The sequence below is a fragment of the Lygodium microphyllum genome, chromosome 1 (genome assembly GCF_053477565.2).
Source record: "Lygodium microphyllum isolate KBCC chromosome 1, Lygodium_microphyllum_v1.1.10, whole genome shotgun sequence".
Lineage (NCBI taxonomy): Eukaryota > Viridiplantae > Streptophyta > Polypodiopsida > Schizaeales > Lygodiaceae > Lygodium > Lygodium microphyllum.
The window spans coordinates 154,650,873-154,671,454 of NC_141135.1; the positions used below are offsets into that span (position 1 = coordinate 154,650,873).

Below are 20,582 nucleotides of genomic sequence, written 5' to 3' on the forward strand. Positions count from 1 at the left end.
GGGCTGGCCGATCTGTACTATTGAGGCACATTATTGCTGGCCCACTCTTGCAGATTTGGAACCTACTGGAGGTTGTCACTCCCTCCTTACAACCAGAGCATTCATTCACAGCTTCACATCTACTGGAGAGAGGGAGTCGGTTCCCACTATTGGTCATTCTTGACCTGAATCTTGTATTGTCTTGTGTGTTGGACCTTGGTAATATGGATGATAGTGAAGATGGTTGTGACCTACTTTGGGGCTATCTTCAGCTATTGGCCATGAGTTTACAGCAAAATAATTTGATGTAGAATGAGAGGAACTGAGCCCTTTTTATAGAAGAAAGATAGACTTATATAAAGAGGGAAAGTCGAGTAGCACATACAAGTGCCCAGCCACATATCATGAAGTTAGTGAAGTGGTCAAAAACTTGGAAGCTTGAGTGGCAAGTTCTTCACACTTGTCTCTTCTTTATGGCCTTCCCTTTTAAACTGACAATAACCAAAGAAGTTTTAAATGATACCAGGGTTTGTGTATTTTTTATACACAAGGGAGAAACAATACAACTGCTATGTGATCATTCACATATATCAGTAGCAATACACAAACAAGCTGATGTTTTCACTTGCTCCTATCGCACAGGTCATTGACTACTCAATCTTAGAAGCACGCCTTTTTGAAAACACACCTTGAAAAGAGGCAAACAAGTGTTCTTAATTTGTAAGATTTATAATTGTGATGTGTTATAACTAAGCTCATGTTCTCCTTTGCTAGGAAAGGAACTAAAGAATAAGCAGAGAAGAGTGAGAAAGTGCTCCGATTAGGAACCACGACCATACCCATCAACTAGCAACTGATCCAAGCTGCCCCATGCCAAATCACAACCAGTCCAGGGTTCTATAAGCACTCACATCTGCTATAACTTGCCTCCAGGCTGTATTGCACAGCTTTGGGAAGGCTCAAATCCACCTTCCCAGAAGGTGTCCAAAGGTGTTCGAAAGAGCATCAGTCCTGCTAGGTTCAATTTGAAACTTGGACCAAATCGAATGTGTTTTTTCTTTTTTTCATGGAAAAAACTGGGTCAAGATAGGTCATAAGATTGTTTCTCTGATTAGGAGTTGTGTTTTCCATACTAACCCTGCGGCCTGCAATCTCCTGCTCCTATATAAAGAACTTAAGGCCTTGTGTGGCTAATGGGTCACCCAAGGACCACTAAGGGTTCAGTATACACTAGCGTGCACTGCAATATACAGTTGATCAATTGGTGAGATGGCACAAGTTGCATGACTACCTCACACACCATATTCCAAAAAATTTAGGTGACTTGCCACTATATGAAGAAGAAGACATTATGAAAAAGTATAACCTCCATAATCCAACTTACCAACAAGTGAGTGCCATTTGGATGGCATATTGTTTCATCTTCACTCTCCTTTGCTCCTTTTCTACACACAGCTTCCAGCTCCTCATTCTCCAGTTTTGATGAATGACTTGAATGTCATTTCTCCACTTAACTTGTCCAGCAGCTTCCATACTGCCTTCCCATCGTGTTATCAGTTACAAACTAGTCTGCTGTCATGGCTATCATTTAAAGGTTGGGATTTCAATGGCTTCATCTCAATTGCCTTTGGGCTGTTTGCAGCTTTAAAGCTTTCCTTCGCTGTCTAATACAGCATTTAATTGCAAAATATAGCCTCTTTTCCAAACAATAAACTTCAGCCAGCTTAACCTGCTATACAGCTGTGCTTTTCAGGAAGAATGATTTTTTTTTTTTAAACAATCAGAATACATGTGAACTGGATTCGCCTCATATCCCTCCTTTGAGGCCTAAACACAATCTGATGAAATAGGAAGATATTGGACTCTGCTGCTGCAGAGGAAAATGATTGATTTTGAGAGGCTGGTAGAGGAAATATGTATTCCAAGCAAGAGAAAAAGGGGCAACAGTTTTTGGCTGATCAAGATCAAAAACAAAATAGAAAGGAAATTCATCCACATCTCACCCACAGATTACTGTGGTTGAAACAATACATTCATAGAACATAGTTCAATAATACAGACAGCTATGAAAATAAAGTTGCTGTGATCTACTCCTTGCATGGGGAGCCCTGACATAGTCTGCATTAAGAGAGCACAACTGAAGCTTCATCATGCATTGCTGGCCAACTGCCAGAGACATTAGATACTATCCAACACCCCTGTCTGACAGTGCTGCAGACATTACCTCTGTGAACAAAATCTCCTTGCTACTGCTACAGAAGTTAGAGAACCCTACTGATCAGCCAGAGAAATATTAAGCTATCATCCTAAACTTGAAGAAACATTGGTCTGTCCATTCAAGTCCAACTGTTAACTTCTTAGCTGCTCCATTTCTTAAGCAGGAAGAGTGGAATATTTTCATAGCTGCCCCACAACAGTCACCCAACATCATGATGTTTCAGTAGTGCACCATGGCAAGCCAGCAGGAGTGGCTTTACTTCACTACTAGTTACACCACAACATCAATTTTCTAGATTGGAGTTACAAGAAGAGAGCAAATTTCTTTACTGAAGTATTCAACTTATGCCATCAGCCAGCTGGCATAAGTGACTGATGGTCAAGATTTGTGACCATCAATACCTGTGTGGTATCAATTACATACAAAAAGGATACATGTATAGTACCAATCACATCACAAACATGTAAGCAAAAATATAATCAACAAACACCTTGTGACCTTCTTGCATGAATTTGCATATAGAAGGTTAATCTTGCAAAGAATAAACTTACTAAACGCTTTGATCGGGTTGTAGTTATGACAACTTTTGCATTGTAGGCATCATCCTCTTTGCTTTCTTTTCGACCCATCAAAACACCACTTGGACTGCAGTTCAAACCCAAAGAACAGAATTAATACAATAGAATCGAAACATTAACAAAATTTTGGTTGAAATAGAGAGATATCTAAAAGAGCATCAAAATCCAATGGAAACTTAGTTCTACCGTGATCAATGATAAATTACTTTGACTGTTCAAATTAGTGGTAGTTGCCTGAAGTTGAGAAAGCAGTTCTCATAAACGAAAAGAAGAAAATAATTCAGTGATTATTTCAGAAGAAAGGCTCCTAAAGTTTGGCAGCTAATGTGTATATTTTTACCATTGCCCTTTCAAGACTAAAAATCTCTGAATCTGACTTCACACCAATGAAGGGAAGGCTTCCAGGCCACAATCAGGAATGGCTCTCAAAGAGTTCTGGAGCAGCTGGGATGAGGGTGTTTTATGTGAAGCATTTGGGGGAGAGGGGCAAGGTTTCCCACTTCAGAATGAACCAATTAATCATACGTTTCATAAACTGTTGGTAAGGCATGGACACATAAAAGCTTGTTTCTTGGACTTTCCATCTTGAACATAGAATCATTTGCCAACTCTGTAACTTTCTAGTAAAATCAAGGCCAACATTTTCAAAAGTACGAGTTATGTGTCTTGTTCATTGCATCTTGCTCACTTTGAGCCATCTCCTTGAACAAATGTGGCAGACTCATTTCTTTTTCTTCCCCCTCCTCCCTCATCTTTAGATTCAAAACTGTACAACGTTTGAAATTTTCAAGAATGCTAAACTAGCCTGATAAACAATGTATCATTCCCTCCAACAATGACAACAGACCCCTTTCTCTTTCTTTCTTCATGTTCTCCTCTTTACTGCTCTTCACATTCCCTTTCTTAAAAATGGAAGCTGGTTCTGACTCAGGAATCTCCACATTGCTCAAACTTGAGAAAGCCCATTTTCACATCATGACGCTCTGGAATCAGGGTACTTTTGTATTCTCGAAAATTGAGGAATTCATATAGCTTTTGAACCCAAAGGGCGAAGGGAAAGAAAAGACACAAGAATACATAGGAGAAAAGAGGAGAAAACTAAAAATTACAAAGCATGGTGACTATTGAAAAAGAAACTGCAAGAATTTATTAGCAGCTAAATGATGCAGTCTCTGTCTGACTGGATGGGAAGAGGTACACCAATACATGGGTTTTCTTGAGCAGAACGATGGCTACAAAATGAGCACAATTATCCCTGGACAACTTTCTGTGGAGGGATTGTGGCTGGACTTGTTTTACTTTCCACTTTTTGTGTCTCAGCTTTCAGCTTTTCAGGCAATATTTGGCTTCTTTTTGAAAAGTTTCAGCTTTTAATCTACACAGCAACACATAATGCCATCCTTTCTTTTTGCGAGAAGAATAGGTGCACCTCACAAAGACTTTCTAGGTTCAGTAAAGTCCTATGCTAGGAAATCATGAAGTTGCCTAGCTGTCTTGTCTTCTTCTTTCAAGCTAAACCAATAGGATTGCCAAGAGGTGGGATGGCTGTCGAGCAACATCTCAATCCTACGGTCTAATGCACACTGAGACAACAAAAATCTGTCAAGTAATTTGGATAGAAAGACATCAACATGTTTATGTAGAAATATTTTCTCACATCAAAATTAGTATGAACATTATTATTGAAAGAAAGAGAATTATATTGTACCAATGGTGATAGCATTTCTTCAACAAAACAAACATAGGTAACAACATTCAAATCACAAAAACATCTATTAAATCCCAAAGTTGATATCATATCACCTCTGTACATCAGAGTTGGCAGTCTTGGAGGGTGGACAGCCATTGATCACATGAAACCAACCATCAAGCTCAAAAGAAAGTATATGAGTTTTACAGTCAAAAGAAAGTATATAAGTTTTACAGTCAATATATAATGAGGATGATCTATCATAGAACCATGGTATACCAAGGATGGCATCAACATGGTCCAAACTCATCAATTGGAAGCCCAAAGACTCATGCTATTGTTGGATCGAAAGCTCCAAGCTCAAACCATCCCATCCCAACGACCCACAGTTAGGCCCTCTACATATCAAACTTGAAATTCTTGATCAATGAATGCCATGTGCAGTTGAAGTCTCTACACCGATCGAGTAGAAAGAAATTTGTGAGTAGAGCTATTGTCAAATAAAATTGTAACCCTTTGGCAATTAACATTACCAACAACGACCCTCAAAAGGTCACATAGGCTAAACACAGTTACACAACCACCCTTACAACTACTTGCATTAACAAAATAATCCTTTGCTGAAAATTCAAAAGATATCCCTAGAGTTTCCATAGTGTTTATTGAAGCTTTTGAAGTTGATTTCGCCTTCCACAATGTTTACTGAAACTTTTGAAGTTGATTTCACCTTCTTATTTTGTGGATTACTCTATCTCCACGAGAGTGCCAAGTTTGATGGCACTCATAACAGCGACCCTTAGAGTAATTCTCATTGCAAATCGCTTTGTGTTTACCATCCTTTTTCCTATGCAACTCTAAAGGCAATCGATGAGATATTACTAGTGTAGGACATTTCTTCAACTTGACAGTAGAGGCAACTCGATGGGACCCACCGATGGCTGTCCCTACTCACAGCCAAAGAATTATCAAAATTCTTGTCATGATTGTAAATGTCCTTCAAAGAATGTAGAGGGTTGATAGGAACCCAAAGAGAAAACACATATAGTGCAACGCTTGCAAGTCCTCCAAGACTTGTTTCCTGGATAAGGTCCTCAAATTCTTATGAATATAGGCCAAGGTCTTCTTTCCCATATCCAATTCAAACATCTTGCAAAAGTTTTGATTCCGGTCACAAGTCACAAAACACTTCTCAAAAATGGATTGAAAGTCCACCTATGTCTCCAATTTAGGGTGTAGCCCCTCCCACCAAGCATTACATCTTCCCTTGCAAATTTATATGTATTTGTTCAATACATTGAACGTCATGAAACTAATACAGATCAAAATAAGTCATCCATTTGGCCAACCATGAATCTGTTCGTCTCATCACCTTCCTTATTTTACCCTTTGAAGGGATCAAATTGGAATTGAAGAGGCAATGTTCTCATGGCTATGGGCGCAAACGAAAAATAGAGAGTGCACAACTCAACTAGTAGCTGCTACATTTCTTTCAATTAAGCTTGCAAAGCCACCATAAGGTATGAGTTTGTGTTTGACATCATGAAAGAAGATCCTTTAGGTTGATGCATGTACATGTGTTCAAGTTTGGGAGAAGCCATGGTATTGATAGAAGGTAGCAATGTGGAGAGCGAAGAAGATTAGAGAGGATAGAGAGATGTAAGAAATGGCCTTATGATCAAATGTGCGGGCAAAAAGTGCTTGAGAGAGAAGATGTGAGAGATTATGGACCACTAGAATAACAAAGTGCTGATAAAACAAACTGCATTTAATGTAAAACTGGGGTCTTTTTTTTTGTGGCAAGGGGGTAGCTTAAGGGGCCTCCTAAGTTAGTCTAGACAACAATAAAGATTCTTGGGCATACAACGAATCAATTATGTGAGACGAATACATCTAAACCATCTAAAGGGTCATGTGATTATCAATTGGCTGTCCAATCCAAGGATTGCATCGCAAATAAATCCCTTCACAATTGAAGGGTCAAGAAGCCACGTGGACATCTATCCACAGTTGCCACTAGTCAAGCTTCTAAAGAGCCTTTTAGTTAGAAGTATTAGCACATCAATCTAACTTCCAAACTGCAGCCCTTGAAGCCCAAATACAACAATCACTCACAAAACCCCGTTTAAGGCTTTCTTGGGTCAAAAGCTTTTGCTTGTGAGAATGCACATATGTTCAGAAGTGTAAACAAGAAAGCATAAATGCTGATAGAAAAAAAAAACACAAGAAACTCAGAATGAACAAGCAATGGAATCCATAAGATAAAGCACGAGATATGAAATACAAAATACTAACACGGTATTGACATTGATGAATAGTAGCAATGTCTCCTCTCCCCCTCTCTCCAAGGATGTAAAGTGATGCAATACAACAATTGAGAGTGGAGTGAAGCGTATATCGAAGCCTCTGGATAACATACAAGATAACTGAACAAACCCTAAATCCTCAAGAGGACACACCAGACAATGAAGAAACCCCAAAATGCACCACTCAATAGCCTCTGTCATGCACCCAACTAAAGGTAAAATAGAGTGTATAAAGCCATGATATGCACTAAAGTAACACCCTCTCTTGGATCACGGGTGATCAATACAATGAAATATACAATATAGGGAGCATACAAACCCCTAGGGACCACCACCATGTTGCATACCATGGATATCAAAGTGATGGGTGATCAAGCCACCACCAAGGTGCTTAAAAAAGACATTGATATTGATATCAATCATACTCTATCCTAAGCACAAAGAGTAGAAATAGTCGAATCTCAATGGCTATCACTGATGCTCCACAGAAGCCGATTATGACCTTGGATTCCCTTCACCCACCCACACTACTGAAGTGTCAAGCAAACACCACTTGCTGTCCACACCTCCCCATCAATGAGACATCAATAGTGTTGCGCAATCCTTTCAGATATGCCCCTTCTTGCCACAAAAGAAGCATTTCATGTTCCTCTTCTTGTCACCTCTCCTTCCAACTGCAAAAGCTTGAGCATGTGGAGTGTCAACTTGAGACGGCATCCTCCCCTATAGCTGCACAAACCAAGCCTCCAAAATAGCACTCCAAGGTGAGTAGTCAATGCCTTTGAGCTTGTCATCAATAGAAGAGTACATGTGTCATGAGAGTACATGAAAATAGGAGCTAGAGAGATACTTGGGGGACTTTGTGGTCAAGAGAGCCCAACCAAACAAGAGTTCAACTATTCAACACTTCATACACACAAGCACGTAGTAGAAGACAAAGAGTGGAGCAATAGTGAAGTGAAGATAGTGAAGAATCACAACCAAATGACACATCCAGATCCTCCCTAAAACTGAAAACATAATACCTCAAAAGTGCAGGATGCAAATCAACAAATAAGTCAAGTTTTACCAACCACATCAGCCCATGAGTCTTCAACACAATAGGCAACAGCAAAGGCACCCCAAAACAAAGCAGTCCCAACCTCCACAACCAATTGACATCCCAAACCACAAGGTTTCACAACTTTGCACGCAAAGGAATGAATCCCCTAGCACTCAAATCAAGTCGCCCAACAACAGATCACATTGCCAAGGAGAGAGGAGGAGGTAGGAAGCTGAAACACAAGGTTAGAAAGCTCCAACACCAAAAAACAAAAAGGCTTAGATCTAGAATGTTGGGATAAAGGCCCGGTTTAGCCTCCATGTATAGTACACGCACATTGTACATGTGAATGCACCCTTACGTGCCCTAAGTAAAAATACATTTTATTCTTTGTGTACCAACACATTGTTGGTACACTCTTATCGAATCGTACTTGACTCTGCTCTCTCTCTCTCTCTCTCTCTCTCTCTCTCTCTCTCTCTCTCTCTCTCTCTCTCTCTCTCCAGCCGACACACTCACGCTCACTCCTCAAATTCTACCACTCTCAGCTGATAACCCCAACAACTAGTATCAGAGCTTACAGTACAAGATCGTCAGATGTGCACAGAGTCCACTAGAGTTTGTGACAGCAGACTAAAGTCGGGCAACCACGCTCTTGACCAGCCTGACCAATCCCCACCACGAGACGGCATCCAACAGGCAGAAGACCACGCGTGCAGGGAGCGACCAGGCGTGTTGGTCAACAGTAGCTAACAACGGGCAAGCGACGACTAGCGAACGGCGTGCGATAGGCGCGGACAGTCAAGCAGACGCCTCGTGAGGCTGCAGCACGCGTGACGAGACGGGAAACGGAAGACGGCGGGTCCAAGGCATGGCGAGGAGACCCAACTGCATGGTCGCAACCCAGGCCGAAGGGTCAACAAACCCCCCTCCCTGTCATATTTTTTCTAAAAAATCAAGTTTTTCTTTTAAAAATCCCTTTTATCCCCTTTCCTCTAACAAGGTTTCACGCGTCGAAGCACAGTTTCCAGATCTGTGCAAATCTCGCTCGGAAAAATTGGGGCTTCTCCAAGATTTGACATTGCTTATGCTTGTCAGTGATTTTGAAGTCAAGAATTGCAAACATTGCATGTGATGACCTCAATTAATTTGGGGATTTTCCCAAATTAGTCAACGTTTTGCTCCTTTGAGCAAAATTTCTTGACATTGGATCCCAAAAATTTGAGGCTTTTCATGCATTGGCAAAATTTTGCTCAGCTAGGTTAACTTGGCTGACATTTATGCAATTTTGGACTTGAAATTTTGGGGATTTGCGCAGAATTTGGTAAATTTCTGCATTTTTACCCGTGTGGTGACTGGTTCATGTACAAACAGCTGAGATTTATTTCTGGTTGAGAAAGAATAGCAGTGTATTTTGCTGGTTCAGCTTGTGCTTCTACAGTTTAGTGCATTTACTCGTGTTCGTGATAAAATGGCTGCAACTTCTTCCAACTCAAACATCAAGAGTTTGATGGAAATCAAACAGTTTGATGGTCATGGCTTTGACCTTTGGAAAGACCATATGCAGGGCATTTTGTTTCTAAAGGATTGTGAGGATGCTTTGCAGGAAGATAAACCCACACTAATGTCTAATGCAAATTGGGCTAGAGTAAATAAAAGGTTGTGGCTTACATAAAGATGGGTGTCACTGATGACATTTTGATAGACATTAAGGGTTTAGATACAGGTTATGCAATATGGGAGAAGCTGAAAACTACCTATGAGATCACCACACCTATTAATCACATGCATTTAATGTGCAAGTTGGTGAATATGCGACTGGATGAGTCGAAGCCTGAGCTCAAAGATGTAAATTTGGACTTTGATGATAAGTTGAGGGTAATCTTTTTTATCATGACACTGTCTGACTCTTGGGAGACCTTGGTGGTTTCTCTTATATGATGGGGTGAGGGGTTCTATCTTGAGTGAAGAAATTAGACGTATGTCTAGTGGTGGAAAAGGCAACAACTAAATGTAAGAGGCAGGGCTAAAAAGAAAAATGCAAATGCAGGGTAAAAAAACAGGAGCAAGAGCAAAGGAAAGGAAAAGAGTGACATATGATGGGGTGAGGGGTTTTATCTTGAATGAAGAAATTAGGCGTATGTCTAGTGGTGGAAAAGGCAACAACTCACCTTAATGGGGTGAGGGGTTCTATCTTGAATGAAGAAATTAGGCGTATATCTAGTGGTGGAGAAGGCAATAACTCACCTTATAAATGTAAGAGGCAGGGCTGAAAAGAAAAATGCAAATGCAAGGCAAAGAAACAGGAGCAAGACCAAAGGAAAGGAAAAGAGTGGCATTACTTACTATCACCATGGTCGAAAGGGCCACAAGAAACCTGATTGTAGATATTACAAGAAGGAACAAGAGAGAAAGAAGAATGCAAGAGATAAAAAGAAGAAGGAAGATAAGACAGATACATCTGAGGCAACCAAAGGCAAAGAAAAGGCCAATGTGGCCTCTAGTGTGATCATAGAGGAGCTTTCAGATACAGAGGCTGATGTATTATGTGCATTTGATTACGATGCCCTTATATGTCACATACAAGATATGCAGATTACCAAGGCTGATGTGATTGATACACTCTTGTCAGTTGATGATGGTGTCACTCAGACTTGGATTGTAGACTTTGGTGCCTCTTTTCATATAACTCCTTACTTCGAGTGTTTTGCTATGTTCAACGCAGGCAGTTAATGAAAAGGTGTATCTTGGAAATAACCATGCTTGCATTATTGATGGGATTGGCACTGTACACTTGTCTTTAGACAATGGTCAAGAGCTTGTGTTGAAAGATGTCAAATATGTGCCTAGCATTAAAAAGAGTTTACTATCTGTTGGTCAACTTGACTTGCATGGCTACACCAGACTGTTTGGTGGTGGTTTGTGGAAAGTGAAAAAGGGTTCCATCCTGATTGCAAAAGGAAACAAGAAGGGCACTTTGTATTGTTTGCACTGTAAAGCCTTGAATGGCAAGTTTCTTGCAGTAGGTGAAATTTGCAGCCACTTGAATTTATGGCATAAGAGATTAGGTCATATGAGCCAAAAAAAACTTGATGTCCTTACCTCTCTGAAGAGGGTTGATGAAAAAGGCTCTAAACTTGACTTTTGTAATGAGTGTCAGTTTGGAAAGCAAACAAAAAATTCATTTTACTTTGGTGTCTCTCGTAAGTTCAATGTCTTGGACTTAGTGCATTCTGATGTATATAGTATGCCCATGAAATCGTCGGGCGGTGCTGCATATTATGTCTCCTTTATTGATGACTGTACCAAGAAGATTTGGATATACTTGCTAAAAAGAAAAGTGAAGTGTTTGCTGTTTTTAAAACTTTTCATGCATTTGTGACCACTCAGATAGGTAGAAAGCTGAAATGCTTGAGAACTGATAATGGGAGTGAGTTCACATCGACTGAATTCAAAGTCCTTTTGTGACTAGCATGGTATTAAGAGGCAGCTTACAGCCCCTTACAGCCCTTCTTCAAATGGGGTGGCTGAAAGATATAATAGGACTTTATGTGAAAGAGTACGGTGCATGCTGTCCACTGCTAATCTCTCTCATGAATTTTGGGGAGAGCCACTCAAAACCGCGGTTCACATTTGCAACCTCTCTCCAAGCAGGCCCTAAAGTAATGGCATCCCTGAGGAGGTTTGGTCTGGCAAATCGGCCTCATATGACCATTTATGCATATTTGGCTATGATAATTTTGTGCATGTTAGGGATGAGCTAAGAAACAAACTTGACCCAAAATCCACCAAAGGCATTTTCATGGGCTATGGTGATAAGGGTGATTTTGGCTACAGAGTGTGGTTATCTCAATCCAAGAAAATTATTCACAGCCGTAATGTTGTGTTTAATGAGGTAAAATTGCTGAAAGGCACTTTAGCCTCTAATGAAGATCTGAAAAAGGTGAAGTTTCAGAGTTTGCAGCCACCTATTACTTCAAAAAATGAGCCTCATGGTGCTGTACCACAGGCTGAAACTGATGATCAGCCGGTTATTTTTAAGCCAGATGATGACGGACAGCAAATAGGAGCACAAGGAGGTCACGGACAGCAAGATAGGCTTGTTGATTATGAAAATGCAAGTGCTGGAAATGAAAATGAAGGTGCTGTACAGTATGAACAGCCTGCTGAAAATGGCTTACAGCTGCCAATAAATGCTGAAAATAATCTACCTTCAGATGTAGACCCAATTCCTGAAAATGTTGATCACTGGTACGCAGGTCTACATGAGTAAGAAGGCAACCACATAGGTTTGACCCCTCCTTGCATTATGTGATGCTTACGGATGAGGGTGAGCCTCTTACATACAAAGAGGCCAAGTCATGTAAATTTAACAGTAAGTGGGAGCTAGCTATGCAAGAAGAGATTAAATCTGTATATGCAAATGATACTTGGGATCTTGTGTCTCTTCCAAAGGGAAGGAAGCCACTTCCAAATAAATGGGTGTACAAAGTAAAGACAATTGATAGGAAACCCAAGTACAAAGCAAGGTTGGTTGCCAAAGGGTATGCACAAAAGGAAGGCATTGACTTCCAAGAGGTCTTTTCACCTGTTGTGAAGATGACCACTCTACATGTGCTTTTTGCTCTCATTGCTATTTTAGATTTAGAGCTGTATCAAATGAATGTAAAAACAACTTTCTTGCATGGTGACATTGATGAGGAAATCTACATGAAACAGCCCAAGGGCTTTGTAGTTCTTGGAAAAGAGCAGATGGTGTGTAAGCTAAAACGCAGCCTGTATGGGCTGAAGCAAGCACCACGGCAGTGGTACACAAAATTTGACACTTTTATGCTATCTCATGAGTTTACATGCAGCCATGCAGATCATTGCTTGTACATGAAAAAGGATACATATGGCAGCCCCATCATACTTGTTTTGTATATGGATGATATGTTGCTAGCTGGGAAAAGAAAGACCAGCTTGGATGCTCTCAAAAATCAGCTAAAATCAGCCTTCTCCATGAAAGATTTGGGGAATGTAGAGCATATTTTGGGCATGAAGATTCGTAGAGATAGAATGCAGAAATTGTTGTTTTTATCTCAAGAAAAGTACATTGAAAGAGTACTAGACAGATTTAACATGGCTGAAGCTAAGACTTTTGGGGTACCCTTACCTCCTTACCTTAAGCTTAGCAAAGCCAACAGCCCAAAAGATGATGTGGAAGCAAATGCTATGAAAGGAGTCCCTTATGCATCAGCTTGTGGCTCTCTTATGTATGCTATGGTTGCTACTCGTTTAGACGTTGCTCATGCAATGGGAGTTGTTAATAGGTTTATGTCAAATCCTGGCAAAACATATTGGGAGGTTGTCAAGTGTATTCTTTGATACCTTAAGGGTACACAAAGAAAGTGTATTTGCTATGGGCAAGGTGCACTTAGTTACATGGTAGGTGACTTGGACACTCGTAGATCCACCAACAGGTATGTCTTCACAGTTGTTGATGGAGTTGTTTCTTGGTGTTCCAGGTTGCAAAACATCGTTGCACTGAGTACCACTGAAGCTGAATACATATCAGCTACTGAAGCTTCTAAGGAAGCTATATGGTTGAGCAAACTTGCAGAAGATCTCGGCATGTGTATGGATACTGCAATTTTGGGATGTGATAGCCAAAGTGCTGTGTATCTGGCTAAGAATGCCATGTATCATTCACACACAAAGCATATAGATGTGCAATATCACTTCATCAAACAGATTCTGGAAGATGGTCAAATCATTGACCAAGATCGAAACACAAGACAACCTTGCAGATGTTCTCACTAAAAGTCTAAGCAAAGCTCAGCATGAGCATTACATACGAATAGTGGGAGTTGGTTAGAGGTTCACATTGGACCTTTAAGTGGGAGGTTGTTGGGATAAAGGCCGGGTTTAACCTCCGTGTATAGTACACGCACATTGTATATGTGAATGCACCCTTACGTGCCCCAAGTATAAATACATTTTATTCTTTATATACCAACACATTGTTGGTACACTCTTATCAAATCATACTTGACTCTGCTCTCCCTCTCTCTAGCCGACACACTCTCACGCTCACTCCTCGAATTCTATCACTCTCAGCTGATAACCCCAACATAAAAGTCGTAGGTTGCAAAACACAAAACCAGCAAACCAGTGACACTAGCCATCTACTACCATGTGAGAATGAGTAGATGATCTGAAGCACAAAAGAAAAAGGATTAACAAAAAGAAAGAAGTTAGGACACATAAACATAAGAAACTTAGAATGATCAGACAATCCAATCCATACAATGAAGCCTGAGATGTGTAGAACAATACCAACAATGTACCCTAAATGGCCTGCCCAACTACCTTTGTCCAACATCCACTAAAGGCAGAACACAATGCCTAAAGCCCATGATATGCACTAAACAAGATTGCTCTCCCACATACACATCTTTATGAACACACCAGATGATAAGCGGCAAAGTTCTCGCCCAAATTGAAGCATTTAATTTTTGTTGGCTGCTATAGGGATGCTGCAAAACAGGTCACAATCTGCAATGATGAGGCTGAGTGTCCCCTCCACGTAATTGCCAACTAATGGAGACGGAGAGATGGAGTGTAGAAGGAGAACGCACGTTTTTGAAGAGTCAAAATTTGAGTGGACGATGATCGGAATGAGTGCAGAAGTCAAATGCCCACAACATGCCCTTTTATATCTGTTTATTTAATGATATGTGAGGAAAGACGGTGAAATGCAAAAAATGATAGGAACAAGACAACCATGTAAAGTAAAAGTCAATAGAAACAAATAAAGCCTTTTTGGGGATGTCAATGAAGGGAAAAATTAGGCATCAATGCACTATAATCTATTGGTAATGCATGCCATGATTTTGGTTGCTCAACACCCCCTCTCAGCCCCAAACAAGTGCCCTAAGAGAGGAGAGTTGCTCCACCGACACACAACTTTTACATGTCAAGCAAATATAAATACAATAGAATCCCCCAATCAAAGAGAATTATGTGTCAAGGGAGTCCGTGAAGCTGTTAGCACTCTAAATATATTGGGTTGTAGAGCTCACAGCCAGAGAGCATTTCTCATCTGATTTGGGTGCATTTAATGCAAGCCGACTGCATTTCAGGCCACATTTAATGCTGTCTAACCTGCTCATTATTATGTATTTTCCCAGCCTATTTATTGGCTACATCTCCTCCATTGTCTAACACACATTCATACAAGCACACATTGCATCCTACTAGAGAGAGAGACTACAGCATTCTACTAGTTTTCCACAACCCATGCCTTTGTACACTATCTTGAGCCTTGGTATATGGATTCCATTTTCGAGTTCATTCTCTTTAACCTCGTGTGTTCCTGATCTTCTTTTCAATTCGTTGTGTTTACAATAGTTCTATCAGCTCTGTCTCTTTGCACCATTTTGACAAGAGAGGAAGACCAAAAGATAACACATGTACCACAAGGTGATAGCTCAAGGTGTCTGAAACTCAACCTCAAAAGTGAAGCCACTATGCTAAGAATGTGAAGGCATGCCTCATCTTGGGCTTCAAGAGAGGAACTATCCCCATCTCCACATTGGATAAGATGCAAAGGTGCAGCCACCAGGTCATGGCTGAAACAGCCAAGGCTCCAGGGTAGGTAAATCCTATAGATTTCTAGGTGTTAGTGTCAAAAATAGTAGACACAAAGGCCAAGGCTCATCACAAAGGCATGCAAATGTCTACCTGATGGATTGGGAGCCTCTCTAGAACTTAAGGAAGAAGATTCCCCCCTTTGAAAGCCCCTCTAAATCCCCCTCTGAAGGAGAGAGGTGATTTGAAAACTCAAGAATCACAAACTCCAGTGTGACTAAGAAAGAAGGAATAACTGTCCTGTGTGTCAAAGAAGATATTTGAGGCTCCAAGGATATAGAGGCCCAACAGCTCCAGGAGGAGCCCTCTCGAATCTGAGTGGAAGAGGGGTAGGGGGGGAGAGGTGTATCACAAATGATCTCCTCAATGCCCTCATCAAAGTCAATGTCCATGGAGTCATATGAGGGAGGGGTAGAAATAGGCAGCTCCTATGGAGCCACAGGTATTAGGACAATAGGGTGGTGATGCTCAACCAATCCAATGATGTCCACTATCCGGCAATTGACGACAGCAGGCAGAACCTCCAAACAGGCTAACAGCCAAGTAGCAATAGGCGGCAAGCTGGCAGCAGATGTGGCACCTTAAGGACAGTGGGGGGCAGCAGCAAGAGCAGGCTGGTGGCTTGCAGTGGTGGTAACAACAGTACAGCCAGTGATGAGGGTGGTGATGATGATGATGAAGTGATGGCACAAAATGTGGGAAGAGGGATGAAAGTGGTGTGCACAGAGTCCATTTCATAAAACATGTTAGAGCCAAAAAAGTCTCATGTGTGTCCTACAAACACAAAAATGCCGTCTTGGAGGCTGTTTAATAAACCAGAAAGATATGATAATCTAGGAGGCAAGTTTTGGTAGCTCAACGTTGGAGGATGCATCTACTTTCTCAAATTCATTGACAACTACACTCGACACACATCGGTAATTGGTCAATGGCAATGTATGCTCAAAGAAACTTTGCCTAACAAATACTAATTATCTACAGTTTCTTTAATTTTTGCAAATGCCTGCCCAGCACCAGCCATCCCAGATGCCCATTAAAAAAATTGGGCAGCCTTTTACCGTCACCTCGACCCACAAACATGTCCAGATGGCCGTTCTACGCAATTATGCATGGCCTTTTAAGCATGGAGACAAACCCAGTTGTCCAGTTATCCTCTCTTTGCTGCTAATAAGACTGAAGTAACCTCATCTTTTTATACCTGCAGAATCTAGCATTGCCAAAGCCAAGGACAGCCAGCAGACAAAAAAGGATGGTCTGTAATGACTCAGTCATCAATAAGGTACTGAATACCAATTTTTTAATTGATCGCAAATGGTCAATGTCCTTTTTTCCATCCACAAAAACCTTACCTGAATAGAAAAACTCTACTTTAAATTTAGAAACTGCATCGTTTCTAACATAGCATCACTATTTACAACTTCCACCAGCAAACAATTTCAAATGACAGGCAAACAATACACAGAAAGCGCATGAAAAGGCACCTTTCTGTTGCAAGCTCTGATGCAAGCACTTTGGGAAGTTGGCTGACTGCTGAAGACAATCCTTCCACCTGATTAACAGCTCTGAGATTCAGGTGAATGTAGCGTATGTGAGCAGCCTTCTCAATTGTAGGAACACAGTTCTTTTCTGTTTGCACCAAAGGTTGATCAGTGACATGTTTGAGTGCAGCTCCTTCTGGCCATGGTCTTTCAACAGCCTCAAAAGATTCTGAAGGTACATTGCAAAGTTGGTCTTTTTCAGTAAGTTCGACAAGTTCACCATTACGAGTGTCTGACAGTAAAGGCTTGTGAAGGAGTGTAGTCCCTGGGAATGTCATCAGATTCAATTTACTAAGCTTGCCCATCTCTGACAGGCTCATTTCCTTAAACTTAAAGGCACCTATCCAAGTCTCTAGCAGCTCTGGGACTGCAGGAAGAATAAGTTTCTCTACTCCCAAGGTCTCTAGCATCTGCATCATAACCAGTTCTTAAGAGCAGAATATCAAGAAGCAGCAACTCCTGGCACAACTTAATCAGATAAACTTACAGCACGAACCTTTTCAAGTGCATGCACCAAACGCCTGCACATTCCCTGGCGCCGATATTGATAGCGTGTGCCAACAAGAGGCATCTCTGCAAGCCTAGGCCCATGCACTCTGGCAGAGACGTTAAATTTGATCCAATGTTACTTTTTGAAGATATCTTAACGAAAAAAAAAACATCCAACACAAAGATAGCAACATTGATGAATTCACATACCTTACAGTAGCAACTGAGATTATCTCATCCCCTTTTGCTAAAAGCATTGTGTAAAATCCACTATAATTGAGCCGAGCCACCTTGGATCTGCATCAATAAGTGATTGATTGTTCATAACATTATCAGTGCGTAAACAAGGTTTTAGCCACAATAAGACTTAAAAGGTGACTTCACCTTCTATTGTACAAAGCTTGAGAGATAAGGTCAATTTTCGTGCGGGGGTCAATCATGGGAACAAAGCATTCTTGCATCACACCATGTGCAACAGAGAGTTTGATATTGTGCTCAGCCATAACCTCCAGACTTGATTGCAAAATACCATGATCTTTTTTCATGGATCTTAATAACATCCAAGAAAAACCATCTTCAAGACGATTTTCTACACCAACTAAACCTCGAAGGCCCCTGAATATCTGCAACAAATAGGCAAGTATATGAGTTGACTCAAGGACCTCAGGTCTATTGTCAAAAAGGTGCAGACCACTTAAAGGACTAGTTTCTTATCAGAAGTTACCGCTTCACACCGCCAACTGCAGAACCAGCTCCTCCTGGAAGGCTGGTCAGAATTATTATAAACCTGTGCAGGGACACAGGCCTGATGGTCTGCAGCACAAGTTAAACAAGCATTACGCCAAAACTACAGCACAAATAAACAAGTATCTACGCCAAAACTATATACAATAAATCAAGCATTTCATAAAGAAACTCAATGAAAAATGACTCACACTCAAGTTCACACTGGTCGCACCGCAGCATTGTTCCATCCATGGTATCCAAAAGGTGGCTTTGACCACAAATCCCACATGAGCATCTAGGACAATACCAATCTCCTTCAGGAATAACCTGGCATTCAGTTTAAAGTGCTTTTAATAAAAAGGGAGTTTCAAAAAACTGTTTGAAGCACAAGGGCCCCTCACATAGATTTCACAAGATAGTAGAAAAATCAATGGCGCAAACAAGAAGGAAAACTAAAAGCCACCATTGAAAAAGTTTGCTATCAATGTTAAATGTTTTTACCATAATCATTTTTTCCCAATAAAAGGCCTAATAAAACTTGACTGTGGAAACAGAGATCCCTTGTAAAAATCTTGCTATGGAAACAGAGATCCTACTAATCCCACATCAATAAGCAAAAACTGTCGGTTCAAGTGCTAGACATTTGGTACTTTCTAACTCTAGTAAAATTCAAACATAATTGGTGTTGCATAAACATGTGTCTTTTACAAGTTAAAAAGGAAGAACACCCTTTGAACTATTTCCATATTAGAAACTATGTTTCATCAAAAAGAGCCACCAAAAGGTTAGACTAGACTATTGTGGCTAGCTTAATTGTCTTCATGGTTCAAACTAACTAATGGCTGGTGAATTGGTAGAATCTGAAGACATAAACAAGATTCCATAGAAAAGGACCCAAGGAGATTGTATCTACTATCTGCTATTGGGATTGCTTGGAAGAAGCCTAACAAGTAGACCTCGTTGCCTCTAGTTTATTCCTTAATTGATAATATTTTAATTTAGTTGAGCCAATAATAAAGAGGTCATCCACATACAAAAGAATACAGCAAACTCCCTCTGATTCATGATAGATATATAGATTTTGGTTATAAGAAAAGGCCTAGAATGGTTAATCTTGAACCTATCTACGAGCTTTGCTTCAGTCCATAAAGAGTTTTTCACAAGCAAAACACTTGTCCTAATGACCAGAAGTAGAAAATGTCTCTTTATTGTCAATGACTTAATTTTATCAAAAACCTTGCACTACTAGCCCAATCTTATATTTGAGAGTGAAAGAGCTCTTTTTGTAGGTAAAAATAGTCTCAATTGCTCTTGCATTGGAAATTATCAATGATTGAAACAACCAGGCCTAGTAAAACCAGCAATATAAATAAACTCACCTTTGGTAAACTTAAAAGGTCAATAGACAAACTTGCAAAACACAATTAACTTAACATAGTGGAGTAAACTAATCACAAACAATGGAGCTAGAATGCTCCTACTCAAGGGCAATGACACTAATTGACACCAAAACCTAGCACCTCTTATGGTATTTCTTTACTAGCTTCACAATTCAGGATACAAAAGATAAACGCTCAATTGATCAAGTGCACATGGAGATAATGTCTGATAACCAAGTATGTCTAATATTTCAGAGAAAACTCTATAATTCCTAGTCAATTTTGTCATGAGGACGTGAAATTTTGATACTTGCTTAGCATTTGATTAAAAGTTAATCAAATATGCAAATGTGACTTGCACATGTGAGGTGAAGTTAATTATTTCGCAATGTGAAACCCGTGCCCTGAGATATCAGTTGGTACCAAAGGCAAAAGTTGTAATAAGTTATGCTTAACAGATACTAGGTGGTACCCAATGTTAGATTTGGACTTGGACCAATTTATTAACATTAGAGACTAGGTACTAATTAATAAATTAATACAAGTCTAAGGGTCAATAATTGAGAGAGAGGGCTGCCATTGCTACTACAACAATTCACATCCCCAAGCAAACCGAGGGCAAATTGGTTTGAAAACTTGCCGGTCATTATGACAACAAGAGGCACTTGGATTAGTAGAGTACATTAGAGAATCTCAATTCTACTCCATCCATTTATAGTTGAAGATAAAGAAATACTGCAACGCGCGTCAATTTTGGGGCCAATAAGCTGTCCATTCTCCAAGATTAAAGTGGTAAAGCCTACATTTTAGTTTATGTGATTTATTTACTTGCTCTATTGTCAAATCAAGTTATTACCACTCTTTCCGAGAAGGAAGGCTCGTTTCATAATACAATAACAAAACTATGTTGAAAGACCTTGATTTACAGCATTAACCAAGTTCTCATTTCTAGTCCAAATCCTCTATACATCCTCTTCCAATTTTCAATCAGTTCCTCTATGTCTTCAT

At 40.3% G+C, this 20,582-nt stretch overlaps 1 protein-coding gene across 2 annotated transcripts in view; it reads right to left on the reverse strand.

The window, feature by feature from the left end:
- The window catches only part of LOC148041856 (uncharacterized), a 40,606-nt gene that overhangs the window by 11,743 nt on the left and 8,281 nt on the right, over positions 1–20,582 (reverse strand). The window contains exons 3-10 of one of the 2 annotated variants that reach the window (XR_015691658.1): positions 18,405–18,522; positions 18,194–18,282; positions 17,854–18,092; positions 17,680–17,766; positions 17,477–17,576; positions 16,924–17,390; positions 2,749–2,842; positions 1,364–1,849 (exon numbers count right to left, since the gene is read on the reverse strand). Coding sequence is in view for 1 of the 2 variants with exons in the window: in XM_087683348.1 (XP_087539474.1) it covers positions 2,749–2,842; positions 16,924–17,390; positions 17,477–17,576; positions 17,680–17,766; positions 17,854–18,092; positions 18,194–18,282; positions 18,405–18,522 (1,194 nt within the window). In the remaining variant the exon portion in view is untranslated. The remainder of the gene's footprint in view (positions 1–1,363; positions 1,850–2,748; positions 2,843–16,923; positions 17,391–17,476; positions 17,577–17,679; positions 17,767–17,853; positions 18,093–18,193; positions 18,283–18,404; positions 18,523–20,582) is intronic. The other variant, XM_087683348.1, reaches the window with a different exon arrangement.